At 44.6% G+C, this 12,093-nt stretch overlaps 1 protein-coding gene across 2 annotated transcripts in view; it reads right to left on the reverse strand.

Moving 5' to 3' along the window:
- The window catches only part of LOC140734181 (myotubularin-like), a 134,871-nt gene that overhangs the window by 18,731 nt on the left and 104,047 nt on the right, over positions 1 to 12,093 (reverse strand). For both annotated transcript variants that reach the window (XM_073057827.1, XM_073057828.1), the window contains exons 8-9: positions 8,775 to 8,930; positions 4,184 to 4,372 (exon numbers count right to left, since the gene is read on the reverse strand). In XM_073057827.1, coding sequence (XP_072913928.1) covers positions 4,184 to 4,372; positions 8,775 to 8,930 — 345 coding nt within the window. The remainder of the gene's footprint in view (positions 1 to 4,183; positions 4,373 to 8,774; positions 8,931 to 12,093) is intronic.

Raw genomic sequence — 12,093 nt, forward strand, 5'->3', positions numbered from 1 at the left:
GTTGTAAGGGAAATGGCTTTGTAGATTTAGGAAATGATTAACAAGCTAAGAGGGAAATGGAATGTATTTTCAAAAATGAGTACTAAGCACCTAACATTATCTATCTAATTCTAGCAACCGCAGACTGAATCATAGAATTGTTAAGGTACTGGAGGGGGCTGTTCAACCGAACAAGTCAACATGTGGCTGTAGTAAAGCAATCCTGACAGTTCTATTACACTGCTTTTTCCCCAAAGCCCTGAAAAAAGTCTTTCTTCAAATGCATAACCAACTGTTTTTAAAGGCACTGATTGATTCTGCTTTCATCACACATACCAACTGCAAACTCCAAATCCTGAACCACTGCCCGAGTAAAATATTTTTGCTTGCAGTCTTCATGTACATTTGGTGCAGAATTTTAAATGTGTCTCTGTGGTCCTTGCACCATTCACAAATGGGAACAACTTCCTTTAAATAAACCTATCTAAATCTATGCCAATTTTTTACTCTTCTGTTAAGTTCTTCTGAACCTTCTATGCTCTAAAGCAGGGGTGTCAAACTCATTTTAGGTCACGGGCCGGATTGAGCAAAATGCAGCTTCATGCGGGCCAGATCAGTCGGACACGTGCGAACGCAGCTTTCGTTGCCTCCGTTTTTTCAGCCTGCTCTCATGTGTCTCAGTCTCTGCTATAACTACAAAGTGTTTCACTTTACAAATTCCATTTCTTATGAAGAAGACTGCCAAATAAACACTAAAAACCCTGAAAACCTGGTACCTGAATAAACTCAGCATTAGCCATATCATACTCCATAGGCGCTTCGAATACTGGGGCCAGCTTTAATAGTAATTAGATATTATCTCACGGACCAAAGATAATTCCACCGCGGGCCGGATTTGGCCCGCGGGCCTTGAATTTGACATATATGCTCTAAAGAGAACAACTAACCCTATTACCCTACAACCATTAGGCTCCTGAATCAGTGTGTATAACTTCACTCACCTAAACTATGAACTGATTCCACAACTTACTGATTCATTTTCAAAGACTCTACAAGTCATGTTCTCAGCATTACTTATTGGTATCTTTCTTATTTGCACAATTTGACTGCTTTTACATATTGGTTGTTTGTTAGTGTTTATGTATAGTTTTTCATAAATTCTATTACATTTCTTTATTTTCCTGTAAATATCTGCAAGAAAAGGAATCTCAAGGTAGCACATGGTGACATATACATACTTCCATAATAAATTTATCTTAAACTTTTTCACCTAGTCACCATTTCCACCAAGAATGAACTAGAGATAATTGACAAAGACCAAATTGTAAATTGTAATCAGGTTTAGCTAAATGCTGAGCAAGTAAAACTAAAATCATATCCCCCAACCTAAGTCTTTGTTTTATTATGATTTTAAAAACATATTTTGGAATGTTAGCAATGTTGGCATTATTGCACTTCCTGATCATGCCAAATAACCAGAGAGAAGAGAGTAATAGATTTTCCCCTTACTCAGCTATACAAGAGCTACTTACTAGATGGAAAGGAACACAGCATATGGACTAGGTACTCAAGGCAAAAACACAAAGAACATTCATTATTTATTAAATTTGTTGCCCTTTCTTTGAAGCTACCAGTCTAATACCATACCATTAAGTCACATTAGTAACATAGTATATCATCTCTCTGACTTTAGAATGGTAAAGGATTCACTTGGAGTTTTGCAATCAGTATTGGTTAGAAAACATTTACAAGGATGTTGCTGCAACTCAAGAGATTAACTCATAGGCATAGGTAGAACAAGCTAGTGTCATACGGAGGGCATTGAGAGAGGACCCAACTGCAAGACACAGACACTGAAGTACTAGGGAGAGGACTAGGTGCATCAAGAAAGCAAGAAAAGTGGGGAAGAAACGACGTTGGACAAGACTAGGAGACAGGGCATGGGCTAGGACTAGTGTAGGAAAGTGGGACATGGACGAGGAACTAGGAACCTGGACAAGGACTCCAAGCCAGAGACTGGACAGGGACCCGGAACCTGGGTCTTGACTCGGACTTGGACTCTGGATCCAGGTGAGGACTGGACGTGGCAAGGCAACAGGATTGGCCGTGGGGGCAGGACGCAGGACTCCACGGCTGGACGAGGACACAAGGCTCAGACTTGGTCTTGGTTGAGGGAGAGCAGGAACGCAAAGCCTAGGTCAAGGGAGAGCAGGAACGCAGAGCCTAGGTAAAGGGAGAGCAAAGCAGAAGCGGGGAGAAGCGTAGCTGGACACGGACACTAGCCCTAGACGAGACCAGGACTCAGGGTCTAGGCTACGTCTTGGACTTGGACATGGACTAGAACCTCCTCGGAGCCTTGGACACGGACTGGAACCCCCTCGGAGCCTTGGACACGGACTGGAACTCCCTCGGAGCCTGGGACACGGACTGGAATCCCCTCAGAGCCTGGGACACGGACTGGAATCCCCTCGGAGCCTGGGACACGGACTGGAAACCCCTCGGAGCCTGGGACACGGACTGGAACCCCCTCGGAGCCTGGGACACGGACTGGAACCTCCTTGGAGCCTGGGACACAGACTGGAATCCCCTCGGAGCCTTGGACACAGACTGGAATCCCCTCGGAGCCTTGGACACGGACTGGAATCCCCTCGGAGCCTTGGACACGGACTGGAATCCCCTCGGAGGCTGGGACACGGACTGGAACCCCCTCGGAGGCTGGGACACGGACTGGAACCCCCTCGGAGCCTTGGACACGGACTGGAATCCCCTCGGAGCCTTGGACACGGACTGGAATCCCTTCAGAGCCTGGGACATGGACTGGAACCCCCTCATGAGCCTGGGACACGGACTGGAACCCCCTCGGAGCCTGGGACACGGACTGGAACCCCCTCGGAGCCTGGGATACGGACTGGAACCTCCTTGGAGCCTGGGACACAGACTGGAATCCCCTCGGAGCCTTGGACACAGACTGGAATCCCCTCGGAGCCTTGGACACGGACTGGAATCCCCTCGGAGCCTTGGACACGGACTGGAACCCCCTCGGAGGCTGGGACACGGACTGGAACCTCCTTGGAGCCTGGGACACAGACTGGAATCCCCTCGGAGCCTGGGACACGGACTGGAACCTCCTTGGAGCCTTGGACATGGAATGGAATCTCCACAGAGCCTTGGACTGGAGCACAGGAACAGAGAATGCAGAGCCAGGACCCCTCCTTTGGAACAGGACATAGGGCCGGGGCTCTACACAGAGTCAGGACCCCTCCTTGGGGACATGACATAGGGCTGTGACTCACACACGGGCACTAAACACAGGGACACAAAGAGACAGCTCCAAGCTCAACGATAGATAGTTCCTCTGTTGGCGTGGCATGGCTCCAGTCTCACACCGGTGGCTGAACTTGACGGCGATACAGGCAAGGACGCAGGCGAGGTTGGGCCGGCACGGCTTCAGGCGTGGGTAGCTGGCAGGGCTTCAGAGGGAAGGAAGGGAACAGTCCAGCCTCAGGGTAACGGCAAAGACGGCTTGACTTACCCAATGGAGGCACGGACCGGAAGGGACAGATCCCACTGTAGGGTAACGGCAAGAACAGTCTGACTTACCCCACAGAGGTGAGGACAGGATAGCGACGAGACGAGCCAGCAACCACACTCGAACCCAGGGCCACTTATATTCCAGCCCCAATTTGAGAATCAGGTGCCTGTGATTAAGCCCAACTAAAACAACGGACAGCCAGAAGACCCGGAGTCCGGAGTCCACGGACTGGACTGTGAACCAGAACACATACATCACGGACCGGACCATAACAGCTAGAGTTTTTTTTCTTGATGTGTCAGAGATTGAGAAGTAAAATCACGAGACACAAAGATTGGGTGCATATGCATAGTTTTTCTCAGGATTGGTGAAACAAAGGGCACAGGTTCAAGGTAAAAGGAGCAAGATTTTAAGAGGAAACTGAAGGGAAACATTTTTAATATATAAACATAAGAGGGTGGCCTATGCACAAAATCAGTTGCCAAAGGAAATGGTTGAGTCAAGTTACATTAACAACTTTTAAAAGACAACTGGACAAGTACATAGATAGGAAAGTTTAGAAGGACGTGGGGCCAAGCATGGTAACTGGGACTTGACTGAATGGAGCAGTTTGGTCGGCATGGACCAGTTGGACCGAAGGGCCTGTATGTTGTGTGACTCTACAGTACAAACCTTATTGGCAACTGCATTGACACTTGGCCTTGCATCAAAGATCGCTAACTTCTGGATCTGGCCATTGGACTCTCTAATAATATCAACATATTTTTCATCATCCTTGCTGCGTTTTCCACTCATCCCAACCAGAGGTTGACTACAACGAACAATCACAGCTTGATTGTCAGGATGTATCCAGGATAACACCTGAAACAGAAATGAACAGAGGTCATTATGAAAGTCAGTTATTTAATTTTTAAAGTTAGTGATAATAAACACAAAATGAATGAGAACAAGTATTCTTGTTTCATATTCAAGTATCCATAAGAAATTGATGTAGAGTAAGTCCATTCGGCCCATCAAGTCTGCTCCACCATTCCATCATGGCCGATTTATTTTCGCTCTCAAATCCATTCTTCTGCCTTCTCCACATAATCTTTCACAGCCTTACGATTCAGAACCCATTAAGCTCCGCTTAAAATATACCCCAATGACTTGGCCTGCACAACTATCTGTGGCAATGAATTCTACAGATTTATCACCCTCTGGCTAAAGAAATTCCTACTCATCTGTGTTCTAAAGGGGTGTCCTTGTATTTTGATGTTGCACCTCTGGTCTTTGACCACCCCACTATAAGAAACATCCTTTCTCAATATTCAATAGGTCTCTATAAGAACCACTTTACTTTTCTAAACTGCAGTGTGTACTGGCCTGGAGCCTTCAGATGTTCTTCATATATTAGCCCTTTCATTCCCAGGATTATTCTTATGAACCTCTTCTGGATCCTCTCCAATGTCAGCATATCCTTTCTCAGAGCCAAGAACTGCTCACAATACTCCGTGTGGTCTGCCCAATGCCTTATAAAGCCTCATTATTACATCCTTGCTCTTATATTCTAGTTCTCTCAAAATGAATACTAACAATGCATTTGTCTTCTTTACTACAATCTCAACCTGCAAGTTGACCTCTAGGGAATCTTACACGATGACTCCCATATCGGTTAACCAAATACCAGTGATTAACTTTGTGGGACTCTAGAACAGACAGCGCTTCTTCCTACAGATGCTGCCTGGCCTGCTGTGTTCCACCAGCACTTTGTGTGTGTTTCTTGGGAACATGAAGTGAATTACTTATTATAAAAGGCTTTTCCAATCCAAGTAAATTACTGCAGAGACATTTCAGTTTTATATGTATATAAAGCAAAATATGATTCTTGCTCTGGTGACTCAAAATCATCTTAATGATGCAAGAGCAGGGCACTAAACTGTTATGGAAACAGCAATGAAGAATCCTATATCTATGTGCAACGGTATTCCTGATTCTCCATCTGGGTCTTGTATGGCCGACAGCAGTGAAAACCAAGAGGAAGCTACTAACACAATGAAAGAAGCCCTGAGATGAAGGATCTTCATCGCTGCCCTAAATGCCAGGAGCGTAACAGATAGTAAGTATGGTTGTGTTTATCAAAATTGTGGCTAAAGGGCTTGTTCCTGTGCTGTATTATCCTCAAATAATTTACTTTCATGTTGGTACTACATAGATGAAAATGGAATGATCAATAGAACTTGCAACTTAAAAATGAATAAGCCCCTCATGTTATTAATTTTATTCTTCTGAGTAAACTCTGTAGATTGCATGGATTATACTATAAATGCCTAATACTATGACATTTCTAAAGAACCGTTAACCTATAAAACAGATATATAACAATATAGATATAGCAATCTATAACCAAGAGGTGTAAAATAAAATAGAAAATTACATGACATATGGATTGCTTAGATTAAATCTGATCTATAGAAAAATTTGAAAAAAGTCTGTTTTTCATATTGTTACTCTTTAATATACAGTGACTCTACATTATCAACTATAGGCAGGTTCACATAACAGATGTTAGACCAAGCCAATCACCAAATCCTGATGATGTACAATAATAATCACAGCTTAAAGTCAATTGTTTTCCACAGTAAAAGTAACATATTCCTTCATTCACTGTGAATACAACCGAAGTTGTATTCCCTTCCCTTCCTGAGTGTAAAATAATGTCTTCTAACATCTTTCAACAGTAAAGGAACCTCTCAAAACAGTTCCTTAATTTGACAGGGATAATGAATTTTACCACAGAATTCAATATGAATTTAAAAAGCAAAAATGTAATTTTTCTGCATCTTGCATAGTGAATATTCATGACAATGTCTCTTAAAAATCTTCAATAATGGGAGGATAATTAATAAGCATGTTTTAAAAATTGAATGAAAAGAAACTGGAATCAAATCTTGTGTGAATACAGATCCACAATCCCTTATCCGAAATTCTGAAATCCAAAAAGCTCCGAAAACCAAAGATTTTTTTGCCAACAGCTGACATCACTCAGGTGTGACGTGGTAGCACTAGCAGAGGCCGCCAGACATCAGTTGTGGCTCAGTGCTCATACTGGTTAAACGTGCATTTGCTGTTTGCTGATATTTTGTGTTCACTGTTGACTTTGTGTTTAATTTCACTGTGAAAATGTCAAAAAGAGCTGCAGATACCCCTATGGGTAACAATGAGAAGAAGAGAAGGAAGCATCTATCATTATCAATAACACCGAAAGTGGAGTTATTGCAGAAGCTTGATTGTGGTGTGTCTGTGTGGCGTCTTACTGAAGAATATGGTGTCAGAACTACCAGCGTATATGATTTAAAGAAAGAGAAAGACAAGTTGCTGAGGTCTTATAGTGGCATTCTACATTTATTCCAATAAGTCATTTACCATGTGTTTGATTCAGTTCATTTGAAGCTGTATATTTTTATGTTTTATTGAATGTTTTTGTTGGAAATAAAAAAAAATTCTTGTCATTATTCCCTAAACAATACAGTATAACAACTATTTACATAGTATTTACATTGTATTAGGTATTATAAGTAATCAAGAGATGATTTAAAGCATACAGAAGGATGTACGTAGGTCTGGTGCTCCGCAGGGTCCTAAAGTCCACCCGCATTGAGACAGGTTAAATAAGGGACTTGAGCATACGTGTTTTTTGGTATCCGCGGGGGGTTCCAGAACCAATTAAGGAGGGATTCTGAAATCTGAAAAATTTTGAATTCTGAAATGCAACTGGCCCCAAGGATTTCAGATAAGGGCTTGTGGACCTGTACTATTAAACCCAAACACTTTCAGGATAGACTAAAACCTCAAAAGTGAAGTACAGTGACTGTCTTAGAAAACACAAGGTACCTTTTATTAGATTTAATAAGAAATGTGTAATACAGCATTTTAAACTTTATTTGGCACAGAAACTAGAAGAAATGGCTAGGTAAGAAAGACTTATTACAGTAGGGGCTCCCAACCCTTTTTATGCTGTGGACCAATAGCATTATGCAAGGGGTGCATGGCATCCAGGTTGGGAAGTCTTGATTTACAGTAATCTTTATGGACTCAATTACAATCATCTGACAAACTCACAACAAAACAGTGATACATTTCTGACAAGAAAGCCTGGTAGCCATTTAGTATACTGAAATGAGTATACTTTAGAACAGATGGTCATTATTATGACATAGAAAAATCAATTCAACCCATCAAATGCATACCTGCGTTCTTCTGAGCAATCAGTCTGTTCTGTTCTCAGGCTCTATTCTCACACCCCTGATACTATTTGTTTCCCTTGAATGCCTATCCAATTTCCTTCTGAAATCAGTGATCATTTCCACCTTCACTCTATGAGTTCTAGCTTGTTAATTATGTCTAAAGAAGACTTTCCCTATGTGATGTGCTAACTCTATCCTTCCTGTATTCCTTGTCCAAAACCTTAATTCCGTCTTCTTCTCTTCTGCTGATGGAAATACTTTTGTACACATTATCTAAATCCAATACACATCACACCAAAGAAAACAACATTAGATTCAGCAACCAACCATTGTGACTAACATCCCTCAACCCTCTGACATCGTGTGGAGCATTACATCATGCTTAACTAAATTATCGTGATCAGATCTGGGCTCAATCTAGTTTTGTCCTAACAAGGATTTTTAAAAATTTTAGCACAGCTCTCTGCTTTTGTATTCTATTTATAAACCCCAAGATCCCAAATGCTTTGCAACGTACTCAATATATCCCTCTAACTTCAAAGATCTTTGCATAGGAATCTCCAAGTGAACACAACAAAATACTTGTCTGCAACTCATTTGAATTTTATCAAATGTGGTTAGGTTGGAAAAAAAGAAATGAAATATAATTTTCAAAAAAACATCCATTACCTAAGGCAAATTTAATTTTAAATAGATTTTACAAACTATAGTCTTCCTTTTCTTGGGTAACCCAGAGTACAGTTAGGGTAAGGGATAAGAGTGTTAAGCGAGATCAGCAATGGACCTGGAGAATGGTATGTACTTGGAATGCATTACTGGAGGGAATGGTAGAAGCGGAGTTGCTAACGTTTAAGATGTACCTAGATGAGCACTTGAATCTCATGGACAGCAAACACTATGGGCCAGGTGATGAAAGTTGTGATTAATGCAGACAGGTGCCCAATAGTCAATGTGTAAGTGACGTGCTGAATAGCCTGTTTCCAAGTTGTATGATGCTATGAATGGGCAATTATCAACAGAATCTTTACCATACATACCGGTAATCGACCCTTGGATCTGAAAGCTGCTACTTTTCGCAGATCATCATCGTTAGCGCAGACTGGAACTACTAAGATAGGTGGATAAGTTTCACATAGTTCATAATTTTGATTTATGGTACTGATTCTCCATTTTCGCTTTTCATCAGGTATGCCCTGGAGGAACATCACAACATAGTACAGACAATCATAGAAGTGAAACCAGTACTCCTTAAAACTTGAAAGTAAACTTATTTTTGATAACTAGTTAAAAGTGAAATAACATATGCTTGAATCTACATTTCAGTATGTTACACCACCTACCATACGAGGTAGCCTTCTTAACATCGTACTATATCCTAATGTTACCATCTGCTAATCTCTACATCAGATTTAATTGCCAATAATAAAATTATAAATAAAGCCAAATTTGTAACAATTAAGACCCTGCTCACATCAAATAGTTATCCCTGACTTCATTCCCACTGCTCTTATAAAACCACAAACCTCTATTTGCATGTGAAATTTCAATGAATTTCTAACAATAATAAACCTAAGAAGGTTGGCGTCATTCAATGTCTGTAGTGAGATGCTGAAGATGTTCTATAGGTCAGTTGTGGAGAGCGCCCTCTTTTTTGTGGTGGCGTATTGGGGAGGAAGCATTAAGAAGAGGGACGCCTCACGTCTTAATAAGCTGGTAAGGAAGGCGGGCTCTGTCATGGGCAAAGTACTGGAGAGTTTAACATCGGTAGCTGAGCGAAGGGCGCTGAGTAGGCTACACTCAATTATGGATAACTCTGAACATCCTCTACATAGCACCATCCAGAGACAGAGAAGCAGTTTCAGCGACAGGTTACTATCGATGCAATGCTCCTCAGACAGGATGAAGAGGTCAATACTCCCCAATGCCATTAGGCTTTACAATTCTACCGCAAGGACTTAAGAACTTTTTAAAAGCTATTATTAATGCTTTTTGAGATAGTGATTTAGATGCATATCATATTTTTTTACTGAGTTAAGTATTGTATGTAATTAGTTTTGCTACAACAAGTGTATGGGACATTGGAAAAAAGTTGAATTTCCCCATGGGGATGAATAAAGTATCTATCTATCTATCTATCAATGAGTAACAGGTAGACTAAATTATAAATCAAGCAAATTACTTGGAAATAAAAAAAGCCAACTTACTAAAAGGGGCTGAATAAAGATAGTATTGTGGCGACCCACTTTCTGTGCAGGCGAACCGGCTCACAAATAGCCAGCGCGCGGGGAGAGACTTTGGTAATGCACCTCTGATGTCATTTCCGCCCGGAGAGGGTGGGCGCTAGGGATTAAATGCCAGCGCCGCGAAGTTTGAATAAACTAGTCTTGAAACGACTTACCGACTACGTGTCATTATTTCAGCGCTGTGTGTAGCACATCGCTACATTGGGGACCCCGACGGTCCAAACGGGATTTGGACCAAAGATGACTGACTCTTCATCTGTTCACGCAGTTTTGCTAAAACTGCCGACATTCTAGACCATGCGTGTGGTTTAGCCAAGCAGAAGCCCAGTTCCAGATTCGGCAGATATCCTCTGATTCCACGCGTTACTACCACGTGGTGAGCGCCCTTGACCAGGAGACGGCCGCCCAGGTTGCGGATTTCATACAGTCGCCTCCGGAAGAAGGCAAATATGAAGCATACAAAGCGCTGCTCATTGAGACCTTTGGCCTCTCACAGCGTGAGCGGGGTGCCCGCCTGCTTCATCTGGACGGTTTGGGAGACAGATTGCCATCAGCATTGATGAACGAGATGCTGTCCCTGGCTGACGGACACAAGCCCTGCCTCATGTTCGAGCAAGCGTTCCTAGAGCAACTGCCCAAGGACATACATCTGCTGCTGGCTGACGCAGATTTCAGCGACCTACAGAAGGTGGCGGCCCAGGCAGACGTGCTGTGGAAAGCCAAGAGGGAGAGCGTGGCGTCCGTTGGTCAGGTTACCAGGCCACGCACCCAACAGCGGACCAGATCAGGCCCAGCAGGGGGGTGCACACAACACAGAGGCAGGAGTGAGGCAGCCAGCGAACAGTGGTGTTTCTACCACCAGCGGTGGGGCACAAAAGCCCGCCGTTGTCGCTCGCCCTGCAAGGGCCAGGGCCAGGACCAGCTGCCGCTAATGACTATGGCGGCTGGCCACCAGGACAGCCTCTTGTACGTCTGGGACAAACAGTCGGGACGCCGCTTCTTGGTCGACACCGGAGCGGAGATCAGCGCCTTGCCCCTGACGGGGTATGACACCCGCAACAGGAAGCCAGGACCCACCCTGAGGGCCGCAAACGGCAGCACGATACGGACCTACAGCACCCGCACAGTGCAGCTGCAGTTTGGCGCCAGCCGGTTCATGTGGGACTTCACACTAGCCGCCGTGGCCCAACCACTCCTGGGGGCGGACTTCTTGTGAGCTCACAGCCTGCTGGTTGACTTGCAAGGGAAAAGACTGGTACATGCCGAGACTTTCCAGACATTCTCCCTGGGTGAAGCCAAGTTGCTGGCCCCACACCTGGACTCCATCACGCTGTCGGACAACGAATTCACCAGAATCCTGGCGGACTTTCCATCGATTCTGGCACCGCAGTTCACGGCAGCCATGCCCAGACATGGGGTACAGCACCACATCCCGACCCAGGTACCACCCCTCCACGCCCACACACGAAGGCTCCCCCTGGAAAAGCTCTGCCTGGCGAAGGAGGAGTTCAAGAGGATGGAGGAATTGGGGATTGTACGGAGGTCCGACAGCCCATGGGCCTCCCCCCTGCACATGGTGCCCAAAGCAGCTGGGGGTTGGAGACCATGCGGCGACTACCGCAGACTGAACGAGGCTACAACTCCAGACTGCTACCCCATGCCGCACATACAGGACCGCAGTCTCGGGTTTGCAGCTGCAAGACTTTCTCGTAGGCCCAGGTGATAGGACCCTCCTGTGTGACGTGGCTACTGGCCAACCTCGCCCCATCGTCCCGGCAGCCTGGAGGCGGCAAGTTTTCGACTCCATACACGGTTTGGCGCACCCATCTATCAGAACAACCGTCCGGTTGGTCTCCAGCAAGTTCGCGTGGCACGGACTTCGCAAGCAGGTCAGTGAGTGGGCCAGAACATGCGCGCAGTGTCAAACAGCCAAGGTGCAACAGCACACTAAAGCCCCACCTCAGCAGTTCGAACCCACCCACCAGAGGTTCGACCACATTCATGTGGATATCATGGGCCCCCTACCAGTGTCCTGAGGAGCGCGGTACCTCCTAACTATGGTAAACCGGTTCATGAGGTGGCCACAGGCGGTCCCGTTCACCAACACATCTGC

Source organism: Hemitrygon akajei, chromosome 10 (genome assembly GCF_048418815.1).
Source record: "Hemitrygon akajei chromosome 10, sHemAka1.3, whole genome shotgun sequence".
Lineage (NCBI taxonomy): Eukaryota > Metazoa > Chordata > Chondrichthyes > Myliobatiformes > Dasyatidae > Hemitrygon > Hemitrygon akajei.